At 45.6% G+C, this 25,189-nt stretch overlaps 1 protein-coding gene across 2 annotated transcripts in view; it reads left to right on the top strand.

Annotated features, from left to right (window-relative positions):
• The window catches only part of LOC119433068 (cyclin-G-associated kinase-like), a 72,146-nt gene that overhangs the window by 41,041 nt on the left and 5,916 nt on the right, over positions 1 to 25,189 (top strand). For both annotated transcript variants that reach the window (XM_037700215.2, XM_049659211.1), the window contains 10 exons: positions 160 to 262; positions 735 to 814; positions 999 to 1,183; positions 2,024 to 2,145; positions 4,666 to 4,917; positions 6,939 to 7,181; positions 8,064 to 8,331; positions 12,361 to 12,678; positions 14,482 to 14,633; positions 24,519 to 24,692. In XM_037700215.2, coding sequence (XP_037556143.1) covers positions 160 to 262; positions 735 to 814; positions 999 to 1,183; positions 2,024 to 2,145; positions 4,666 to 4,917; positions 6,939 to 7,181; positions 8,064 to 8,331; positions 12,361 to 12,678; positions 14,482 to 14,633; positions 24,519 to 24,692 — 1,897 coding nt within the window. The remainder of the gene's footprint in view (positions 1 to 159; positions 263 to 734; positions 815 to 998; positions 1,184 to 2,023; positions 2,146 to 4,665; positions 4,918 to 6,938; positions 7,182 to 8,063; positions 8,332 to 12,360; positions 12,679 to 14,481; positions 14,634 to 24,518; positions 24,693 to 25,189) is intronic.

Genomic DNA, 25,189 nt, shown 5'->3' with positions numbered 1-25,189 from the left:
GGCTACATTCGTAAATTATTATCGCTCATGCTACTTATACTACTCTTAGAATGAGGCTGCTCGATTAGCATTGTCGGGAATGGGATCCTCACTTTTGTGGCTAATTTCATTCTTTTTCATTCTTTTTCTTTCCTCCTGCTCTACCGGAACACTTCTCAGTCATCACAACTATGCAGAGAAGCAGCTGGCGATTCCGTTGAATGTCGCGGCTGCAGGAGACGTGACAATCGCAGTCTACCATGCTCGGTCATCGTTTGGGAAGGTCAGTGCAGCGAACACGGAGAACTGGGTCAAAGTCTATTCAGTGACCAGAGTTTGCGAGCGTGCATGGCTTTGCATTCTTATTCTCTTAAAGCTGTCCTCCAAGTGTAGGCTAGATACAGTAACGTATGCTTTTCAAATACCTGTGAAACGCAGACATGTTCTCATAAGGCAACCACTGAAGTTATGAGTGGACTTTGCTGCATTTGAAAGTAGGAACCCTTTATATTTTTTTTTTCCAATTGTTGTTGTTGCTCAGAATTCATCTTACGTAACCCCTCAATATTTTTAGGGAGCGTCAGCTAGCTTCAGAAGGCCACTGTTATTTCATTGTGATGTCGCGTCATGTACTTTCTAAAAACATTGAAGATTGTAAAAGTGCACATTTTTACAGCTAATAAGGTTGTTAGATGTTCTAGAAACAAACAACTGCTTTGTTGCAGCTGCCATCTCTAAAGCCTTGTGTCTTGCAGGTGTCACCGGTCAAGATTTGCCAGGTCCAGCTATACTCTGGATTCGTGGCTCCCGGCACAACACAGCTGACATTTTGCAGGTCGGACAGTTCTAGATCTTTTGTGGCGGCCTCTCTAACATTGACTGATTCAATCTTGCACCAGTATAGTGAGGTCAAGTACAAAACCTGTCACCTGCTGCCTTACACCAAGCTTACCTTCCAGATTTCAGCTTTGCTTGCTGGCCATGTTTGTACATGTCACTTACACTTGCACATGATGCAGGCATGAACTTGACGGCATCGAGGAGCTGGACCGGTACCCAGAGGGCTTCCAGCTGTCCCTTGAGGTCCGGGTAGGTGACACTCCTAGCCCACGGCTCACCAATGGTCTGTGGGCCGACCTCGAGCACTTGGAGACAAACGCTGCCATCCTGTTCAGCACTGATGAAGAGCTTGAGGCCTGCATTGGTGAGCTTGGATGTTTGGTCCCTAGCGGGAAAATTCTGTAGTAGGCAACTACCTGAGAATGCAGTGGTCAAAGGATGGGTATATGTAGTTCCAGCCAATTACACTCACTAATGGCCATGACATGGTGCGGGCTAACTGCTTTCCTCAGGAGCTATGTTTTGGAGTAAAGAGCCACTGAGGGCAGTGGCAGTGCGGTATTTTGGGTACTGTGACCCAATTTCTTAGGTTGTCGCCGAGTAGAGCCAGGTATAGCTGAATGTGGTGTCGACCTCAAAATCTTCTGGTTTGCAGTGCCAAAAGCTTTAGACAACAGGACGATAGAGGAATGAAGGTGAGATGGGCACTGCATGGTTCGAGCAAGACAACAGCAGAGGACCAAGAAAAGCAGAGGAGTGAAGGAGGAAAGAATGGGTCGATGTAATGCACACCCAGCTTTCAGTGGTACTATGGGTGATACGGTCATTCTGTGGTTTGCAGCCATGCTGACCAGCATGTACATGCATAAGTTTGTCATACCACATGGCTACTACTACTTTTTTTGATGCGTACAAGAGTCTTGTTCAACACACCAGGAAGCCATGCTGTTTTTGGCAGCACAGTGGCAGCTTGGCAAGAGGATTTAATAGATTTGTTGTGCATTCAATGTATTCTGGCACACCGTTATGGAGTCAGCAGATGTCTAATAAAGCAAAAGAAAGAAAATATATACATAAGCTACAAAATTTTTCTTTCGATTCGCCTTATGTTCCGATACAGGAGCCCTATGTGACAATTATTCTAGTGCACTGCTCTGTGGTTTAAAATCAAGCAAGATGGTGATTAGAGTAATTGTTGTCACAGGTCACTTCTCAAGGAATGCCCCTGCAAGGCCTCCTCCACCCGCGACGCCCAGCTTGCCAAGTAGGGACACTTCGCCGCAGCACTCGGAGAGTGACGTTCCGAGTGCCACCACGTCTGCAGAGGCAAGTTGTTGTCCGCGCACTGTTTTGTTTGCCTTTTTTAAGACTGTATATTACGGTTTATTGCTCATAGATGCATTGCAGAATTGTTACTGTCCATGGTCTTGGCCAGTGGCCAGCACACATGTGTGAAGTGTAGTAATCTTAAGAAATTATTAAGGCATGTTCGCACTAACAAGTACATCAAAGTCAACACAGAGTATTCGTGATTTAGCACTGTTAACGTTTTAGCTGAAAGCTGCATTTTAATTAATAAGCATTTGTCGTCTAACCATTTTAACTGAAAACCTTGTTTAAATTAGCATATGGCTTCTGTTAACCCTTTTAGATGAAAGCGCTGTTTCGATTTGCAAGTGGCTTCAATTAGCCCTTTTATATATAAGCCTTGTTTGAATAAGCAAACAGCTTCAGTGTTTGCTGAAAAACAACTAACAGGACTTGTTAGCTATTCGCATGTTTCTGAGGGTTATTAGTATATTCCTTTCTAAATCTTACGAAGGCAACAGCTGCCCAATTTCAATGGGCCTCTCAATTCTTTTAAGCGTAGCTTGAGTAATGGCCACCTTTCACACCATAAGCAGAAGGTATTCAAAGAAAGGCAGCATAACCTACCGCCCTAGGTTGTGGGTTTGATTCCCAACTGCACTGTGATGGAAGGGAAATGCATGAAACGCTTGCGTCCTAAGCATTAGGTGCCCATTAAGGAACCTCATGTTGTCAGAAAGACCTAATCGGGAACCTTCTGTAATGGCATCTCCCATAGCTGCTGCATTGCTTCCATACGTTAAACCTCATAATTTAAAAGTAAAAGTTAGCACAAGAAGTCGTCTTTGTTTCGATCCCTTTTTCTTATGGCATCGAGTCTGCCGTTATTTATTCTGCTAAGGCATGAAAACCCATTAATCACTTATTCTGCAAAGGATGAGGGGAATGTGATCATTTGTGTGTGATACTACGGAGCTCCTGTAGGCCAGCCTTCATTTCAAAAGCATTGCTATGTTATGAGGCAATACATCCAGTGGTGTTGAATGCCGAGAGAGCGTGCCTCAGTCGTGTCTCGCCTTGCAAAAGTATTCTTGTGGTTGTGAAATTCCTTTAGCATTTCATTCCTTTGTGGTAGACTTAACAGTGTCGGGTGAGTTGGTACACGTATGACAGGTATAAACGAGCACAACATTGACAGGGACGAGGAAGGACAGCGGACAGGTGCTCACTTATGGATGACGTTTATTGGAGCCATGACGTCAATATATGCCAGGGTTGTCAAACATGCGCACAGTGAAGGCTAACGAGATGCAATCAGTGAAGCTTCTAGAGCACTTTATATTTAAATAAGCACAATATAACACGGACAGAAGGGTGTTTAACAACCTGGGTGAATGTGTATAGTGTGAAATATTAATAAAACAAACTTCAGGTAACTGCAGCAAATTGTTTGTTATTCTGTAACATTATTATATTGAAATCCCCAAAATTAACCATAATAATTGCATTCCAACGACGTAAAAGTCCTACCTTTGCAATGGTACATCCTTGAACTCGTTTCTCAGAAAAATCTTGTTTCTCACATTGCAAGTATAAGCAGTCGGCACGGTTTTTCAGAAAAAGTTTGTTACTGTGGTGTTCATAGTAATGAGGTCTAGTTTGACAGGCTGGTTTCAATAAAGGTCGGTTATAAGTGAGCACACCTGTCCTATGTCCTTCCTTGTCACTGTTAAGTATTTTGCTCATATGTATCTTTCTGTGGACCTCTTATTGAGGGTATGTAGAGTTACTTATGCCAGCTGTGTCACGTTTCTTGTGGATCGAATGCTTTTTATAAGTTTCTTGTGCCTTTCCTCAGTTGCTTACTGTAGTGCACCTTGGTATTTCCTTGCTTTTTTTGCAAGTGACCTACAGTTTGCAAAAATTGACACCTTGAAGAATTCTCATTGGTGTCTCAGGGCATGTGCATTCTTATAATTTTGTGAAAAATAGTGGCCACATGTTGTTTCGAAGCTTATGATTTGATTGAAATTGTGTAATTCTGAGCTCTCAAACAAAGCTTTGTTTACAGAACTCGTAACATCCACAACTAAATCGCCCTATGAAAACCCTTCGTCTTTTTTTCATCTCTTCAACCTCAGCACTTTTTCTTTGATGTACAATAGGGCCCACTTTTAAACACAGCACCAAGTTAGCATTTGGCTACCGATTACAGCTGAACTGATGTCAACCAGATGTGTCCTATGAGCCATGTTTCTTTCCCCCTCTCGATAAAGTAGAAGCGTTTGAGAGTTATATTGGCTTTATTACCAGCTAAGTGTTCCCTTTAAGAGTGACTTGTACTTTACAGTTCTTTAACGCTCATCAGAACTAATGTCTTAGCCCATTCTGTTGTTGTCATTAATGTGAACTTCCCCAATAGGTCATAAAATGGATGACAGGTGCGAAATTCGCTTTATGTTATTGTGCAAGAGAGCTATGAGAAATTTAGTTCTAAGACGAACGACAAGCTGCATCATTTCCTGTGACCTTTACCAGACACTGCTGGGACCGATGCGCAAGCTTTCAGCAGCAGATGGTGGAAATGGGGCAGCTGTCAACAGCAACGCGGTGCCTCCGCCGCGGCCCAAGGCCAAAGAGGTGGACCTGCTCAACCTAGCGAGCTTCTCCATCGACGACGGCAGCAGTGGCGAGGCACAAGCACCCTCAGACCGCACGGTGGACGACCTTCTGGGCACATCCTTGTCCAACCAGCCGACATCAAACTTTGACCTTCTTATCAATCACAGGGTAAGTGCTGGCTTATGTGGATGAAAGTATTGTTTTCTTGCGCGTTGACGCTGAGGCCATCTGGAACTTCGTTTTCCATGGCACAAAGTTCGTCCCGTGCGTTGGTCAGCGATAGCGGCACTGCACTTGCAGCACTGATGTCGAGTGAGCCTTTGGGTAAATCTTCCTCCAGTGCCGCTGGATCAGTGCATGATGCTTCCCGAGTGGCTATGAAGCCGGCGTGCTTAAAACCATTTGCAGTCACAGCTGCACACCTCACAACTCATGCGGCAGCCACCATCTCAAGCGCCATGAACAGGTCCACGTCAGTGGGATGCTTGATCTGGAGGTTCAGCGGCAAACACTGAATCAGCCTCTCTTTGTAGCGCACATTATGCTGTGAACGACGCCTTGGTTTAGCGGCTGCAGCACAGAAGGGCAGTTTGGTAGGAAAAAGAAAAACCAAGTGGATGTTTCCGAGCTCCACCTCATCAACCATTTCCAAGCGCGTCGAGAATGGAGGCCTTGTTTTTCAAAATTGTAGACAGCACAGCGCGCTGCACGCAGTTGCAAATTCGGCGACGATCTCCATCTCCTTCCTGCCCTTTTCAATCTGGGCAATAATTGCAGCCTTATCTTGTAGCATCAAAAATTTCCACTTTTTGGCTGGAGCATCTTGGCAGGCTAGTAGAGCAGACGGTCAGATCGCCGCACGCACAGCTGAAGCACCTTAGCACTAACCGCACACACTGACCACACCATGCACATAGGATCATGTGCACGGTACACAAAGCACAAAGCCCGACAAAGCGTCATCGGCTTCTTCTCGTGTGGATGTGGATTTGGCTTATCAGCGATTATGGATCAGCATGGTGGATAGGTGGTTCCGCTCCGTGTTAGCCCATGCTATGATGGCACTCGGAATATAAATGTGCCCGCTGCGAGGTCACCTCTGCTTCATTTTGTCATCTTCATATTTTTCAATTTATGTTACCTTTACGGTCAGGCCACTGCGCAGTACTCACCTGTTGCAAAGCATAAACCACGATCATCATCGCTGTCGCCTGTTGCTGGGTTCAACTGCTGTTTTTTCTTTTCTTTTCTTTTTTTTTCTGTGAACAAAAATGGCAGCAGACATGGAAGTACGCATGGCTGCTGCCATTTTGTTTGTTTATGCAACCAATGCATTTAAACAGTTTTTGGACATTGTTAGCGTTATGTGAGTAGGTAATATGCAGGCTGCCGTTTCAGAAAATTTTCTTAATGTAGGATTGCTGCCAAAAAAAAAAAAAAGTTTTGTTGTTGCAAGATATGAAATGCAATGACTCCTGTGGGCGTTTGCAGGGATTAGAAAATATTTTGTTGCTGTGAGAATTTCGTTCCCTCAGGATTTTGTTGCCGCAGTACTAAACATGCGGGAAGACAGTGCACATGATGCCATGCCATTTCGGCACACCCAGTCTTTGCACACGCTGCAGATTGCCTCTAAAACAGGGTGTGTGGGCAATCACACTAACAGCCATGCGTTGTCACGGCTGCTCTAGAAAAATAGATGTGTGCGAACCTCCTCCCACCTTGTAATACACCCTCATCTGAGAGCCTTTAGGGGTAGTATTCCCTAATAAATAAATTAATAAATATATCCAGTAATGCATTATATATGTGTTCATTATGTTGAGGTTTGACTATGCTATCATTTGTGTTTTTCATGACTTTTGTTCAATGCAGTTTACTTTTTAGCATTGTGTAGGTTGTAAGTGCATCAATTCAACACTCATGATTTGTCTGACTGCCTTGCCCCTCTGATAAGCACTTGTGCTTAAGTAGACTGGTTACTACAATTTATGCATTTGTGAGAATAAACTTTGTGATCATAATCATTAATATTATTATTCAGTTCTCTGCGTGCTGTGCGATGGTGGATAGGTGGTTCCGCTCCGTGTTAGCTCGTGTTGTGTACACGGCGTCTTGCCACATGCTATCATCTGCACTGCAGTGTGTTATAAAATGAACTTGAAGGTCTTGTCTCGTCTGCATGGCAGTCTGCGCAGCCTCCGCTGATCGGCGACCTCTCATCGTCCGGCGCGCCAGCCTTTGACCCATTTGCCGCCAATTCCACCGGGTCAGCACCATCAACGGTGCCCACTGTCAACCTGTTGGATGCCAAGTCTCCAACTGCCACCAAGGGCGGGGCCGACCTCTTCGACCCGTTTGGAACGGCCACCCCGGCTTCTGCTGCTCCCGGCTGGGCCAGCACCAGCGTCAGTGCGGGGAACACACCACAGGTGGGGGCTGCTAGCATTGAGTTTCCTACAAAAGTCACTGGGGGTGGCTCTGGCACTGGTTGTCTGCACTGGTTGCTTGACTTCGGGAAGTGTTCCTATTTTAGCACTTTCTGAACAAAAAAAGTGTTCCTAAGAAACCTCCCAACTGTATGTTGATTTTAAATTTCTTAAGCGCAACAACGCTCATCCATATCAGTTTCTCTGATTTTGCAACATACCAGTTCTACGCTCCTAAATCAGAGCGAGGTGCTTAGCAAGACTTAGTTTGACGTCTTGTGCTGTTTTTCAGTGAGACATATCGCTGTGCCATCTCTTAGTACCATATTTACTGGTCTCTAATGCTGTTGCCATGCACAACCAATTTTTGTGGATAAAAGTGAAAAATGCAATGCCCTTGGTTTTTCACTCGTGAGTCTTTCTCAATAAGGCTGAACGAAAGGGCGATTTGTTTTCACTTGCACACAGAAAATTTATTGCATCAGTTCTACAGTGGACCGGGCATCCCCCATCGCCACTGTTGGAGGCCACCCTTTCACTATCAACAGCTTGAAGCATGTCATCGTCAGAGCCAACTACAATCTACGGAGCAGGCATAAAACTACCACAGCTTCCACAGCTTCAGCGACATGTGGATTGGATGTGACTGCAGAAATTTGTAATGCAAATGACAATAGCGTGTCACCATTGTCGTTTTCATTTCATACTCGAGTCTCAACGTGCCTGTCACATTTTTTTTTTATTCCCTCGCAAAAGAGTGCACATTAGATTCTAGGGAATACGGTAGATTTAGACGTGCTAAATATTTATGCAAGTCATATTAAGTGCAGTTTGTGTGTCATGGTTCCGTTGACCTGTTTTCTTTGTTGGCCCTCCCCAATGCAGCACAAGCAGGGTGGCATCCCAAACAGCGTTTCAGCCTTCAACATGGCTGCCGCTTCGACAGCGACAACTCAGAGCGGAGGGGGTGCCGCCAAGCACGACACCATGCCGGGGACGTGGGACACCCTGTTCCCGGGCAGCACGTGGGTGCCGCTTGTACCCTCAACGGGTGGCAGCGGAACGGGGACACCAGCGTCTGGATTGACGCGGAATGCTTCTACACCCAACCTCGAGGCACTTGGGCGCAAGGCTGACCCATTTGCGGACCTAGGTCTGTTGTAAGCCGTTCTACCCTAGAAACATATCTAGTCATGAGGTTTGTTTAAATTTTCATCATGAGCAACCACAGTCGCTCAGTGGCTGTGACCTTCAGCTGCTGATCTTGAGAGGTCGCAGGTTCGATTCTCGGCCATTGCAGCTGCATCCAGGCGGGCACAGAATTCAATGTGCTTGTGTACTGAGCAGGTGACTTGATGGGGTAACCCTTTGATGCCCATACACAGTTGCACATCAAGGAAAATTGGAACTTGCTACTGGCCATTGAGAGTACATGTGCGCAGAAAACAATGTAATTTTATTTGAGTTAAAACCTAACTAGTATAGTAATGAATGAAGTAGTAGTTCATTTGCGGAACTCTCTGCAGCTGAAATCCCTCGCCAGTGTATCAAGAACGCTACTATAGGCTATGTGCCCAGTTTCCTGCGCCTAACTCAGAATTTTGAGTTACCAAGCTCAGTGTACCATAATTAATATGCAAGGCATTGCAAGGTTTAGGCATAGAAAATGTGGACACCAGAGGAATGAAGAGGACGACGCCAATGCCTCTGGTGTTTGTCTTTGCTTGACGTCTGAAATCTTGAATCCTTACCAACCCTCGCGGCTTTTTGTTGATTTAAGCCAGAGGTGGTCAAAAATAAAAGCAGAGTTCTCCACCGCACCCCAGCATCCATCATAACTATAATCTGTGTCAGTAGTTCTTTGCAGCTACTTGACCTGCGATTGCAGATTCTTGCGCCACGAGAGGTATAGGACCATATTTCGGAACCTTTTGCTCGACTAAAAAGGCCTTGACACGTGGTCTTGTACGCAGGTGTTTACTTGGAAACTTCTCTGCAAGTCGCAGCTGCAGTATTTTGGGTGACCTTGCTTGGTTTTTAATAAAATATTTATTGAGGCTCTATGATACTGAGAATAGTTTTCCACTTGTTCAAATGAAAATGTGCAAAGAAAAAAAATGCAACGCTGCCATACAGACATAAATGTGCTTTTAAAAAGAAACAATTAATTGCTTTGATAGTGGATCGTATAGGCATAGGTGTAGTCAGCATAGCCACAACACTGCAGAGGACTCTCTCCAGGGTAGTCCTTCGTCCTTCCCAAAAAATGGCATCCACAGACTTGCTTATGTGGTAGCGTTCCAAGCTGCTCTCTTATGGCAAAAGAGCGAATGAGTCTGCGTTTAACATGCTTGGAACACTCCGAAAGGAGCGTGGTAAAGGCGCATGAACTTTAATTAAGAAAACGGCTGAACTTACCAACGTCAGCGATTGCACCATATGTAAGGGGACGTTACAAGAGAGATCAAGAGATGGCACCACCATTCCGTGAGACACGCTGGCCAAGGGCTCCTTCTGAATCTACCGCTTCCACCGTGTCAGCCCTCCTTCTTGTCTGTACCTTGAAATATCTTGAAGATGCATGCCTTTTTGGTGTCAGAGCGAATATGGAGTGAATCTTTTACCGCTGCTATCACAACAACTGATCTCCTGCACAGTGTTCGTAGATGCTTCAGCCGTCACTGCTAGCAGATGACAGGGTATGAACAGGCACACTTAAAATATGTTCGCGCTCCTGATTTGTTGAACAAGCCTGTAGCTTCCACAGCACTGTGAGGAACTATTGAAACAGAGTACAGTAGACTCCCGTTAATTCAAACTCTGGTTATTCGATTCTGGCCGAAGGTCCCAGCCAGCGTCCATGCTTTTCTATAGGCTTAAACTTTCGTTATTTCAATTCTGGAATTGGCCTTCGCCTGATAATTTGAACTTGACCAGGCAGAACGCATGTCCCTGACTCCTGTGGCGAATCCAATAAGGACCCGTATGTCTCGGCAGAGCTTAGGGGACCGTGAATGCGTTGGAACACACGTCAACTCCTGTCAAAAACTCCTATTTTCGGCATGCCCTAGGAAGATTTTCCAGCAATAATAACTGCAGCTTACAATGTATGATTACAGTATTTACCTTATCCTGAAACGCATCTTTTTTTGTTTCCCCCATGGAAATTGGCTCAGAAATTGCCAGCTTAGCGCAATCGAACACGATACCAAAACCACTTTCACAGCGTTCAAATGCTTTACCACATAACATGGGTGTATTACGGCGAAGCAGACTTTAGAAAACTGTCCGCCACAGTGGAACACATAGTCGACCCTTGCCCATTGTTCTTGGTAGTAAATTGGGTGCGTGCTTGATTGCTACTTTGTTTGTGTCATTTCTACATTAGTTTTCTACTGTTTGCACATAAAAAATGTGCTTGCATTTGATTTGGGGGTGTGTGAGATTCTGGAAAATACTGCCAAATGAATCAGCGGTGTGTTGTGGCGTTATTTCTGCATCATCATTAATTCGACCTACCAGGTAATTAGATCAATTTCGTCAGTACTGTCGAAGTTCAATTAACAGACGTGAACTCTGTACGGTTCTGCATTTTCCGATTAATCCAATAAAATTGGGAAAACATTCGCCGGTAAAAAGCTTGGTGGTTTGGATACCGTATTTACTCGCAAAATGAATGCACTCACATAATCAACGCACTCCCACTTTTCCAATCAAGAAGCGTGTTTTTTCTTTTCCTCGCCTAATGAATGCACCCTGAACTTGCTGCCAAGAAGTAGGAGAGACACGGTACGATTCAGCGTCCGATATGGTGTCTCACACCCAGGTACGATTGTATTGGACGCCGAATCATACCGTGTGTCTCCTACTTTTATTGCGATAGCAATTATATGGACATTCCAGGCGCTTTTTTGCCATCGGTGCCAATGATTGCGGCTCAATCTCTCACGTACGAGGGAAGAAAGCAGGGAGGAAATGCGCTGTATTCCGTCGCTTGCATGGCGCCGGGAGGAGGGGAGGGAGGGGGGACGGCACAGCGACGGCGCAGCAACTGCGCATTGCGCAGCTACGCGCTAACCTATCTTGAAAGCGATCTGCGTCGGGGGGCTGAGTCTAGGTGCGACAGCGGCTTATACCTTTGTGCGTGCTCCATTCTCACCGCTAAGTTTGCGTTAAGTGATACACGGCACGAATCACTTCACTCGCTGTTGCTGCCGCGCTTGCTCACGCCAGCGCTTTGACAGCGAGTGTCCGTGGTCATCGAGTGTGGTGTGTTCATGTTTGCCTGTGCGCGCTGACACCATGCTTGTTAATTTACATAGTTAGCGAGTGTTTGCAAGTTTATACGATTGATAAAACTATTATCCTCACTTTGTATAGCTGTCTATGCATTCGCTATTGCAATCGACGGTTCACCTTTTAGGTGAAACTGCAACTTTTTAGAGGTGGCCATGGAAAAAATATCGCTCGCAATTTTACCCCGCATAATAAACGCACCCCCCAACTATGTGCATATTTTTCGGGAAAAAGTGCGTTCATTATGCAAGTAAAAACAGTATACCCAAAAAACTCTGAATTAGGGGGACCTCGGGTATTACCACGGGACTGTGCTGTAATTACATTCATGGAAAAAAGTTTGAAAAGGTGAACGCGTTTGTCATAGCAACAAATTCGTTGCACGACCTGCTCATCAAGCTTGAGGTTCGCTAAGAAAGCATGTCAAACAAACCTCTCTCAATAATTACGGAATTAGGAGCTGAGTCTGCTCTTATTCATGGTGTTACCATCTCCTTGCCGTGTGCCTGCAGAACCCTATTCGTAACTAAGGCACTTGGTTTTGAATAGGGTTCTGCAGGTGATAGGGGCATTAAACCCTATCAGTCAAATGTTTCTTGACAGGTGTCACTACAGAAACTTGTGATCGCTGATCAAATTGCATTGCGGTAGGATTAAACATTTTGGAACCTGTACAGGACTAACCATAGAATACAGTGGGCTTCCATAAATGCACTAGATGTACTTCTGTAGTGTTCGCTGCTGCTGGTTTCAAAATACTGGGCTGTTAACGTGACATATTTGTGCAAAAGAACAAATAAACAAATATAATATAAGCACTGAAAACATGCCCACTTCTTAATCTCATCGCAGTAGATTCAAAAGTATGATGGTTTGTTGCCTACAGGAAATCTAACAGGTGGCTCCACTGGTGCCGGTGCAGCCTCTAAGACAGCAGCAGCAACCGCGACTGGCTTCCCAGCTTGGTCACAGCCAAAGCCAGCCACAGCCACAAGCAGCCCACAGCCGACTGGAAGTGGGACACAAGTCGGTGGGGCCGGCGCCAATGGTGCAAAGTGGAGACCCGGCAGTGCAGTTCCCCCGGCTGCTTCTACGGCTCCCGCGGGGCCTTCGAAGCCAAACTACAGCGCCGCAGCCGCGCCAGGCGGCACCAGCATATTCGTGGACAAGACTGCGCCTTCGGCTGGGGCACCTTACAGCAATGGTTGGAATCGATTTTGTGAATTGACTGTCCTGACGACCCTTCGGATGTCCTTGCACTCCAATAAGCTTATTAGATAATGCTCACGCTCGACAGTTAGAAATGGCATCACATTGATAATGTAGCTGCTATGACAAAAGTGCGTGAGACAATAAGTTTTAGAAGCTCGATGCTGTGCATCGGCGATTAAAACGCAGCCCGCATGGCGGCCAGTGATTTGCACCGCCGGTAAGCGCTGGGTAATTGCTGGGAGGCCAAATGCAGTCACAATGCATCACAAAGGCTCTCACTTTCATCGCATAGGTACCACAATGTATCAACTCAGTGTCCCCAGCGCCTACTGGTGGAACAAAAAGCTCTGGCTGCCATGCAGGCCAATTATCGCATTTGTATTGCTGAGCACTACATTTATTTCCTTTTAGGCAGATGGTGAAATAGAGCGCTTTGAAATGCAGTGCCACCTGACCTGCCGCAATGGCCTAGTGGCTATCACGTTACGCTAATCAACATGACGTCAGTGGATTGAGAATTGGCTGTGCCAGCTGCATTCAAACGAGGCCAGAATGCTTTGGGATGTCGCACTGCATCCGTCGGGGATCCAGCAGATAGCCCCAGTATAGTGTAGACCGCTTATAACGTAAGTCGCCGGAGTCTCGAATATCTGCACTATAACCAAAACAACTAATTTATTGCGATAATGGACACTCCCACCGCATTTCTGCCGTCGCTGTCACCGTGCTCTAGGTCCTGTATTCGCTTACTAAATAAATTAACAAGCACGGTGTCATGCGCGCACAAGCAAATATGAACACATCTCGCTCGTTGACCGCAGAAATGAACTGTCGAAATGCTCAAGTGACGAAGCACGGCGAGCGAATTGACCTTCGTGCTATTATGCCTCTCGCTTCAACGCGACCTATTGGTGGCGAAAACACGGCGCGCGGTGGACTTTCCCCGTCGCAGCTTGCTTTCAAGATAGGGCGAAGGCGATCGTATTGCCGAAGTGTATCATTGCAGATTACGTCCTGCTTCAGTCCACGAAAACCGTTCCGCATTGCTTTGCTGGTGAAAATCCTTTCGTTCTGTTTGCGCCAGTCCCGAACGCAAGTTTCCAATTCTCCGAACGCCCGTGATGTGGCCAGATTTCCATCCGTTTCCGCACACATGATCACTTTCCTTTTAAATGCGGCATCATGAGGAACTCAGTACTTCATGCTGATAGAGCAGACGCACAGAGAACGTGAAGACAGATGGTAGACTATTGCCTAAGCACGAAGCACGTGTACTGCAGCACATGGAGGAAGCTATGGTAGCTAGGCTGAAGGAGTAGTTAGGCTTGACGTGCGTGCGAGGGGGCTATTTTGAAAGGCTGACGGCTATATGGTAATGCAAATTTAGGGTCGTACTCGATTCTAACGTGCATGCAATTTTTGGACCTGTTTTATCGGAAAAAAGTGTGCGTTGGATTCAAGTAAATACGGTATTTGTGGCTTGAGGGGAGCGTTTGCCGTATAGGTTGACTGCCGAACTTCCAGGCAGCTGCACTGTAACCGGTATTTCGTGTCCTGCAACTGCACTATAAGCGATACGCGTATACCTACAGTGCTATGGGAAAATTAACGGGATTCTGAAAAGACCATATTATATCAGGTCCTGCACTATAAGCGGTTACGTTATAAGTGGTCTATACTGTAGTTACGTACTGACTGCTTTCGTGGCAGTTGTCGAAAGAACTTGTCATCTTGTTTTCTTTTTTTTTTTTATTGGAGAAGGCCTGATTTTTTTCTGCGCTGTTCACATTCACAGGCCAGAAGGCGAAGCTGACGGAGGACACATTCGAGGACCTTCTGGGCACGCAAGGTTTCTCGGGTTTTGGTAAAAAGGACACGGGCCCCAAGACAATTGCCGAACTTCGCCGGGCCGAGATGGCCAAGGAGATGGACCCAATCAAGCTCATGGTAAGGAGGCAAGGCCTCTACTTGCTTAGTTGTTTCTTTACATTTTTTTTTGAGCAACATCTCTCAAATGTTTGTGCATATCAGGCACGGTCGAACCTTGATGTAATGAACATGAATATATAATGTCTCCTATGATGGCATGTAACGAATGTATTCTTATGATGAATATTGGCTATAACAAAGATATTTTCATGTCACATACGACTTCATTACACTGACAAGGTTTGACTGTATTGCCAGGTACAGTATATATAGAATCTCGGTAAATGGAAATAACTTAAACAGAATTGCCTTTCAAAAGAAAAAATAGCCTATAGGTTGGTGTGTTATGTATTTGGGTAATGCAGAAAAACTTTAATTCAAAAAACATTTTCCCAACTCTCTAAAAACAAAACCGCAGAAGTAATCTCTAAATGGTTTTTTTTCTTAAAAGCTAGGGGTATGCTAATACCAAATAGATTTTGAATCGAATCAAGGAAAAAAGGATTGAATATTGAATCGAATATGAGATATCCAAATAATTTCCACAATATATAATGCTTACAAATTTTGGGCAAAAAGATATGGTGCTGCACATGCTCGGGAGTCTCCTAGCATTGCATAACAAGAATGCAGCAGGTACATAGAAATCAAGATACACTCAAACCTCATTATAACGAAGTTGAAGGGGAGCCTTAATTATTTCGTTCTATCATTATTTCGTTATTATTTCGTTTCGGCAATGTATGCTCAGTTGGGTGCACAACTATACGCATGCAAAGAAGGAAACCGCCTCGCGGGCCCACTATACCGCTACGCGACCACACATGCGACGGAAATTGAATAGAAGACAAATATTTGCCTTGCTCAATGCGTACACTGCCTATTTTATTGTCCGTTGTCCATGATGCTCCTTTGTTTCGGACATCGCAAGCGAAAGACTTCCTTTTCAGCAGTGGCCACCACATTGATGCCGCTTTCGCCGTCGCCATGGGCGCCGAAGAAACAACGTACAGTTAAACCTAGATATAACAAAATTGACAAATTCCCGAAAAACTTCGTTATAAAGAGGATTTTGTTATATGCAGGTTCGGCACGAAAATTCAAAAACGAAACACCGTATTTACTCGATTGTAATGCGCACCCGTTTTCCGTGACCGAAAGAGAGGGAAAAAAAATCCTTTACAGTACCATGCACCTCATGCTTTCATACAACTATCGCTCAAGATTTACTCCCAATACACTAAAGTTGCGATGAACAAAAAAGAGGCGAAGCATTGATTGCGATAGCAAATTAGCAGACAGCTATATGAAGTAAGGATAGTAGTTTTATCGGCCGTATAAACTTGTAAATATTCGCTGTTTAACTAAATGGTAGACTAATGCCTAAGCACACGTACTACAGCACATGGTCAAAGCTACGGGAGCTAGGCTCGAAGTGCGTAGGAGGCGGCCATATTGAAATGCCGATGGCGATATGATAGTGCAAATTTAGGGTCGTACTCGATTCTAACGTGCAGGCAATTTTTGGACCCGTTTTATCGGAAAAAAAGTGCGCGTTAGATTCAAGTAAACATGGTGAGTAAACAAAAGGGTAACAGACGACAGAGCTCACCCAAAACATTTATTTCGCGGTAAAAAACTGCGTGATTTTGCTTTGTTGTTTGTTCATGATGGACGGCAGCACTGAGCGTTGGTGAGACATCAATGAATACAATGCTGCTCCATCATTGTCCAGCGAGACCACGAGCGGCGCAAAAGGTCGATGGCGTCCAGCACCTCCTTTGCGGAGGGCATTGCGCGTGCCGAGTCGTCATCCCACGCTCGCACGCACACACAAGTGCGCTCGGTCTCGCCTCGCAGTCACCATGAATTCAAGCGCGCCAAGCACGATGCCGCCGCTTCGCATTCCGTCGCGGCGGAGAAGGTGCTTCCGGTTGCTGCTCGCGCAAAAATGACAAAATTTGGGGCGAAATCTCTAGGTTGCCGGCGGGAAAAATTCGTTATTTCAAGGGGGTCTCCCACTGCCACTTCGTTACGTAGAGGTCTCAAATACATGTGCTTCTACGGAGTAACGGTGGGGAATAGAAAAACTTCGTTATATCCAGGAATTCGTTATATGGAGGTTCGTTATAAGCAGGTTTAACTGTAGAAGGTTAACCGCATCGAGTGCCTGCGACGACGTTGGCACGTCGAACGTGTGTGCATGGGAGACCACGGCGTCTTCGTCGTGGTCTCGGTGACGTGATCGTACAAAGGCTGAGAAACCATGGTGCGCAGCGATCAAGTCCATCGTTGTGGAGAAGGCGCGGCATACAAGGCAGACAAAGGCCAAGAAAGCACGGTGCGCAGCAACCGCACTCAACTGATCTCCGTCATTGTCGAAAAACACGTGCACTGTGCAGACACACACATAACCCTCAACTAACCTCGACCGACTGCCTCGACTGCGCAGGGAGCCTGGCGAACCGATTCTTGAGAGAGAAACCACCTTGCGCCGCTTGTCACTGTAGTCACTTGACCGTGAGGTTGACGCGGGAGTTTTAAAACAGCCGCGCCGGACGAGTGTCGAACTCCACAGAATACTTCACGCACCGTGGTCAGGCATTTCTTTTGGTAGACTAATATAGTTCGTTATATCCATTGACAGTTCAATTTTACTTCGTTACGAGGTTTCAAATGCATGGTTCTATATGGAGATTTCAAGGGGAATTTTATTTACTTCGTTATATCCGTTACTTCGTTATAACGTAACGATATCCATTATTTCGTTATATCCCGTTACGTTATAACGAGGTTTGAGTGTATACAATACGGTCTAATCTTATTAAAGGGAAGACCTCAGCTAATTAGTATGCCAGCACTGATTACAGCTCAGTTATAGTATATGAAGGCCTGGAAGATACTTCTTTCAATCAATAGAATTTATGTTGAATAGAATCAAGTGTTGCTTTTCTTTCCCTCTGAAACTAATGAATTAGTGACGCTCTGTTGTTCTGAATACCGATGAGGTTCTCAGTTTAATAGTGGACCTGTGTTTTCTGGCATTCTTTTTGTTTATTGCACAGAAAGTTCATTCCAGTTTTTAAAATACAGAAGGGCTATCCCAACTTTAGGGCAGGGGGGTTTTCGTAAGGCCAGTCTGCACGACAGACAAAAGGACCACGCATCACGTGACTGGATCACCGCTCTGTGCGTAGCCTTCGCAGACATTAAAGAGCAGGTGCCATCTGCGCCGTTTCCTTGTTAGGTTTGGCGTTATTTGCCACCTGTCAAAGATTCGAAAATCTGCAGGCTCACCGTAAGTTCGTGCGACACTCCTTGCCCCTTCACCTTCATCCGCTAAGCGCAAATGCATGCAACCGGCCATGACTTAGTCATGACACTTTCACGTCAACCATGTAAACTCAAAGCTAGTCTTGTGACAAGTTGCCTGAAGCTACAAGAAAAAGAAAAAGACCACACACAGCGGACTGTGCCTCCCTCGCTGATGGCTTTCAAGATACAGCGCCCTTGACGGGCGCGTGCGGCCACCCGGAATAGAACGCGCCCCAATCGCCAGCTCACGCTTGCACACTTTCACTCGCACATAGAGCAGACGGTGCGCGGCGACTATTATATCGCTCTTGGACTTCATACAGAACCTCAAGGCGGCAGGGACGGCGACAGCAGAAATACGCCTGGAGTGTCCATGTAATTGCTATCACAATAAAATTGTTTTTTTAGTTATACAGTAAAAGCTCGTTAATTCACAACTCGTTAATTCGAAATTTTGGATAATTCGAAGTAGCCGCCACGTTCTGTCCAACAATGTATTAAAAGCAATATGTAATGGATCCCATTAATTCACACTGAAATCTGCATAGCCACTAATAATTCGAACTCCGCGCTATCGTGGATGGGGAGAGTGCTAGTGTGCAAGAGCACGTTGACCACGCTGGTGTCGCCGCGCTGGCCGGGCAGCTTTGCGGCAGCGTGCGCTCTAAAACGCGCCCATGCCGCTTCACCGACAGTCACAGACAGCCGTTCAAAGAGGCGCGCAGGTTGGTGATCCTTCTGCGCATGCTCCGAAGAGAGCAGCTGGCAGCGTACACTTAGAAGTCTAGAGGGGACGGTATTTCGGCTGGCGCAGCGCAAGCGGTGTAGCATGACTGGCCATAAGTGATGCTTGCCCGCGCTCCAAAAACGTCGGGACAATAAATGTGCATTTGTAATCCCGACGTTATCTACGTACAGGCGCGTTTATAGGCACGCTACATCGCTTGCGCTGCACCAGCCAAAATGTCGTCCCCTCTAGACTTCGACGCGCACGCCTTTGGCTGCTCTGTACGGTGCATGCGCAGAAGGATCCCTAACCTGCGCGCCACTTTGAACGGCTGTCTGTGACCGTCGGTGAAGCGGCGGGGGCACCTTTTTTTCTTCGCGCAATGCATTGCGGGTCGGTGCAGTCGGCGGGGAGAACACGCGAATGGAGCAAGAGCTATCTCGCCGTCGGGCATGTTGGACCGCGTTGGCCGCGTCCAGTTACACTGGCTGCGCCAGTGTGTCGGAACTGTAGACGTTGTTCTTGCCAGTGAGACACACGCTCTCACGCTACGTCTAACTACAGTATAGACCATTTATAACGTAACCGTTTATAGTGCAGGACCGGATATAGTGCGGTCATTTCAGACTCCCGTTAATTTTCCCATAGCACTCCATGTGTATACGTATCGCTTATAGTGCAGTTGCGGGAAACGAAATACCGGTTGCAGTCAGTGAGGCTGAAACTAGAATCTTGAGTGCCAGTCATGAAATATCACGGTGCGTATAGCGAGCGAGCGCCACAAAACTGCCAACGCCGGCAAACGCTCGCTCCATGATAACGGCAGTAAACGAAACTTCGGGGAGCGGGCGGCGCCGGCACGGCACGGCGAAGGGCGCACGTGGAGACCGTGGAATGTGAGGGAGGAGGGCGACAGGGAAGCGGATTTCGCGTCGGCAACTCCGCCGCTTCGGTGGCTCCCCTCGCCCTCCCTAGCAGCTCCCTCACTTTCGACTGTCACCGTGCGCCAGCCGGCCCGGTGCCAGCTCCCCGAAGTTTCATTTTCTGCCGTTATCGGGAAGCGGGCGTTTGCGGCCTGGGCAGTTTCGTTGGCCGGCCTGGGACAGCGCCGCTGGGCCGGCATTTTGTAGCGATGCCTTTAAAGTAATAATGCCTTTTCGCGCTTATCGCGCTTTGTCAGTGGTCAGAGCGACGGTCCGCTCGCGTTATCAACGGGATCAGCCAGCTGTGAGCGGTGGATGATAAGACTAGTGTAAAATAAGTCATAAGGCATCGCTACAAAATCGCGGCCCTGCTTCCCTCTGCGCCGTAGCCGCAGCGTGCAAGGTCAACACGTGACTAGAAAGTAGAGAAAGGAGAAAGAAGGGTTCACTGCCATTTTCTACGCTTTGCTACGGTAGCGTGACTGAGACGTCGGCACGTATATGTTTCGGTGCAACGCAGAATCGGCAACCCTGTCATTTGAGAGAGGGTGAAATTTCCGCCGCATTTTTTTTTTTCATTCTTTTTTTTTTTTTCGCGCGCGACATTGAGGGGTCTCTCCTAAGCTTTTACTCTGTGGCGGTGCCAGAGCAATGCCGGTCGGAGGCGCCGCCGCGTGAATTATTTCGAATTAACGAGATTCGGCTGTAAATTGAATGCAAACGTTCTAGCCGCATGCCTCGACTGTCGCATACGTGTGGCGGCTCGGTGCACATGTTTTGCATATGTGCGGGCCTTGAAAATTGTTGCTTTGGTTATAGTGCGGTACCGCTTATAGTGCAGATATTCGCGACTCCGGCGACTTACGTTATAAGCGGTCTACACTGTATATACGCACCTTAATCGAGCAATTTTTCTCTGACTTTCATTAGTTCGAGTTTTGTATAATTCAAATTTTCGTACATCCCTTTGGAATTCGAATTAGCAAGCTTTTACTGTAGTGCGGATATTCGCAACTATGGCGACCTACATTGTAAGCAGGTCTACACTGTATTTTAATCAGAAACGTTGTCGCCACCACCATTACCATCAGCTTTTGTGTTTGTCCACTGTAGAATGATGGCCTTTCCCCCTGCCTTGTGTCAGTCTCCTCCACCCTATGCCTGTGAATTTTGTGATCTCATCTCACTGCCTAATCCTCTGCCATCCTCAACAGCGTTTGCCTTCCCTTGGCACCCATTGTGTAACTCGAATAGATCACCAACCATTTATCGTTTCTGCATATTGCACTACCTGCTCAGCTCCATTTCTTTCTCTTACACATCAACTAAAATTGGCTACCCGTGTTTGATATCTGATACATGCTAGATTCCATCCAGATTTGCATATTGGTGGACACAGGGCCGTTTATTGCAGTCTGTGATCCGCAGTGCCTTGTTTACATGCCAGACCTTCTGGCCAAGCTAAAATGTCTCTTCACTACCTGTGTACCTTCTAATTTTTTTTTTAATGCAATAGCGTTGAATGCCCCGTGTCGCAGATAATCCGGCATCGGTGTCGGTCTCGGCGTCCGCGGCAAAGAAAATCATCTCGAACCACCCCGACCACGCAGGCCCTCCGCGTGCACAGAGGAGGCTGGTGAACTAATCGAATTTTTCAAAGTAAAATGCATCAGGAAAATCGTAAAGTATGACATAACCACAACCTACTGACGTGATAGCGTCGGATTGTAATTTGAATATACGAGAAAACATACTAGTTCTCTTACGCGGAAACTCAAACACAAGCCCCTTTTCCAGCATTTCTACAATTCATACAGCGGCGCGCTGTGGTTTGTTCCTTGCAAAAACATCATCCGGATAGCGCTCGCCTCCTCAGCAGACGCGCACGGAGGCAAAGTTGGAGTTAATAAGAAAGCTGCAGTTGCCGGGAAGCCTGATACGGAGCCAGGGATCTCTGAATGCTATCATGGTCCACTCGTAAAGGCGAAGCTTAAGCGTCTTCCAAATTTTTTTTTTCAATTTTCCTAAATTTCAATTTCAATTTTTTCTATAGTTTGTGAATTTGGGTCAAGTTCTAAGAAAAATAAAATCTTTTTACAAAAACGCTTTAGAGCTATTAAAACATGGGGCAGCGCAAGGTTGCAAAAAACGTCTGTAAAACAAAATTTTGATGGCAGCTGCACCTTCCTATTGTGTGCACCGTATACCAGAGATATACTTGTTTTGAGTAAGTTTACAGGCTCTTATCATAAATGTAAAGCTAGCTTTTCTTCAAGGCAGTTTGCCAAACTAGTGGTGGCATAATAATTTTTGCAACAGTGTGAACAGTTGACCGTAAAAGCTTACGGACCACGAGACTTTATTTATTTATTTATTTATTTATTTATTTATTTATTTAGCAATACTGCAGACCACCGTGTTATTTATTTATTTATTTATTTAGCAATACTGCAGACCACCGTGTGGTTCATGCAGGAGGGGCTATACAGTGATTACAGAATCATAGGGGAAAAAAAAAACATCGAAAACACAGCGAGAAAGCAAAAATAAGAACAATAAGAAAAAGGGAACGCAAGAGAAACATCGATTACAATGACGGCACACAATACAAATTTTCCAGTTGGCGTTCAAAGTCATTGGCATCAACAACAGTGGAGGGTAAGGCATTCCATTCGGACACAGTTCTAGGAAAAAAGCTGTATTTATACGATTTTGTTTTTGCGGAAATTGGGGCTAGTGACCTACTGTGGGTGTGTCTAGTTTTCCTAGTTGAGTGGGGACGTACACAATCAGGAATAATTACTTTAGTATTTCCGGTAAGACACTTTTGAAGAAAAATCAGCCTACTGATCTTTCTGCTCGATTCTAACGATGGGATGTTATGTTGCTTCATTAGTAAGGAAGGCGAGTCAGTCATCCTATATATTTATTAAATATGAAGTGCACTGCTTTTCTTTGGACATGTTCTAGTTCTTTCACATCACTTTTGTTGTGGGGGTCCCATACAATTGAAGCATATTCTTATTTAGTTCTGATGAAGGTGTTATATGCTAGAAGCTTAACTCTAGGGTGCGGTTTTCAGTTTCCTTTTGAGAAACCATAACTTCTGCAGCGCAGAGGTACAAGTAGCCGATATATGTGTTGACCAGGTGAGTTTGTTAGTGATAGTCACACCCAGATATCTACATTTGTCAACCTCCTGTATATCACACTGGTTTATAGAGCAAGTGAACGTGCTAGGAATTTTCTTTCTTGTAATACGCAGAAGTACACTTTTTTCTGTGTTTAACTCCATGTCCCATCGAATGCACCAGTCCCCAATAGCACGGCGGCCGCATTTCGATGGGGGCGAAATGCGAAAACACCCGTGTACTTAGATTTAGGTGCACGTTAAAGAACCCCAGGTGGTCCAAATTTCCGGAGTCCCCCACTACGGCGTGCCTCATAATCAGAACTGGTTTTGGCACGTAAAACCCCATAATTTAATTTTTTAATTAGTCCCCAATAGCCTGTAGGTTTTCTTGTAGCAGTACATGATCGTTTGGAGCACTAATTTGTTTAAAAACAACGCACTCATCCGCGAACAGTCGAATGCAAACGCCATTATTAATTAAGTCTGCCAGGTCATTAATATAAACTAGAAACAACAACGGTCCCAAAACACTTCCCTGGGGCACTCCAGAAGTCACATACAACAGTTCTGAGGAGTGATCCGAAACTTGTACGAACTGCCGCCTGTCTCGAAGGTAGGCGCCAATCCATTTAACTTGAGATGAAGCTGAATATCTCAGCAGCCTTGCAACGCAGCCTGGTATTCGCATTTCCCACCTCTACTAGTATGCGCAAACAACGTTGAGATGTACGGTTTTACTGGCTACTGTTGCAGGCTGTTCGGAAATTTAATGTTTTCGGATATCCCGTGGTCTGTAAACTTTTGTGGTCGACTGTACACGTAAGTTCAGTCCGCTTGTATTATGACACCGAAAATGCAGACATGGCTCTCTTGACGAAGCCATGTGCAAGAGAGAAGCCCCAGCATGTGCAGCTAGCACTCCGTCTTCATTTGAACCATCACCGGTGCAGCCACTAATTGGGCAAATGTGCAGTGCCGAGAAGTGCACCTGTGAATTGTGAAAGAAAGAGGTATATTCCGACAAGTTCCTGAAATCGGCAGCAGGAAAGTCTCTGAAAAAGTCACTGTGGTCTAAAATCAATGTGTTGCTTGTCGAGTTCTGCTGTCTTCACTTTGCTGCTGCTTGTGTGCTGCGTTTAAAGGTAAAATATTATTAATAATGTTATCACTTATAAATGATCATTAAAAAGTGCATTTGTCTCTCTCAGAAAAACAAAAATGCATGGTTCTCTCCCTTTCGGCCCCCTCGTTGTCATGTCTCCGTGGCATTTTATTTTAATTTTTTATATGTTAATCATATTGTTATCGCATCATTTTTTTTTTGCATAGGTAAGGTGCATAAATCACCTAGTCTTATTTCTTTTAGTTCACATGTGTAAATCTACAAAATTTTATTAGTCAATTCATTAGTCAGTTTAAGATATGCCCCCCTTAAAATGCGGCGACCGCATATCGACGAGGGCAGCAATGCATAACGCTCATTTACCTAGATTTAGGTGAACATTAAAAACCTGAAGTGGTCTGAATTTATCTGGAGAAGCCCCACTACCGTGTACGTCTTAATCAGATCATGGTTTTGGCACATGAAGTCCCAGAATTTTTTTTAATCCAGTAATTTGGGTTAGAATGTTCAATTCAGTTCCCGGCTTTACTGTATGGGATACGTGGCCAGCAGTCGTTGGCCCTTTACTGTCATAGATTAACCGACCTAATGTGCAAACCTGCAATGTCGATGCATCATGTAGAGGAGTGCATTCTGCTCTAGTGAATGAAGCACGGTCGTCCGTTCTGTTTCACTGTTGCAGATCATGGACTGGACAACGAAGAAGGAGCGCAATATCCGGGCGCTGCTGTGCTCGCTGCACACGGTCATATGGGAGGGCTGCCGCTGGACCGAGGTGGGCATGCACCAGCTCGTGTCGCCAGCCGACGTCAAGCGCTGCTACCGCAAGGCCTGCCTCGCCGTACATCCCGACAAGGTGCGCGAGTTGCGATTAGGGACGTGCAAATATCAAATTTTCAGTTTTGAAGCGACTTTGAATGAAAACTAAGTGTGAATTGAAGAAAATATTTTTTCGAATACAAATACTGTTGTTTTTGCTAAAATGCATTTTTTCACCAACCAGAGGTTAAATTGAAAAGGAAGTTTATTGCCCAGCAAATACCTTGTAGGAAAATTATGCTTTTGGACAACAAAATTATCTAGTACAACACTTCTGTTTGACACTAACTGCAGGCATTTAATGTTTTCACAAAGGAAGGATAGCTTCCGATATGTTTGGGGAGCAACGACACCTTCCTGCATGTCACATATCCTTCAGACATCGAGAAGAACTTCTCACTGGACACACTAGTATCTGGTATCGGCAGGTTTCTCTTTGCAAGCAGAGTCAGCAGTGGGCACTATACTTACACTAGCGCTCACATGGAGCTTTTTCTTCTTTCCAAATTTCATCATGTGCATATCTTTCAACCT

This window comes from Dermacentor silvarum, chromosome 11 (genome assembly GCF_013339745.2).
Source record: "Dermacentor silvarum isolate Dsil-2018 chromosome 11, BIME_Dsil_1.4, whole genome shotgun sequence".
Classification (NCBI taxonomy): domain Eukaryota; kingdom Metazoa; phylum Arthropoda; class Arachnida; order Ixodida; family Ixodidae; genus Dermacentor; species Dermacentor silvarum.
This window is presented reverse-complemented; position numbering and strand designations above follow the sequence as displayed.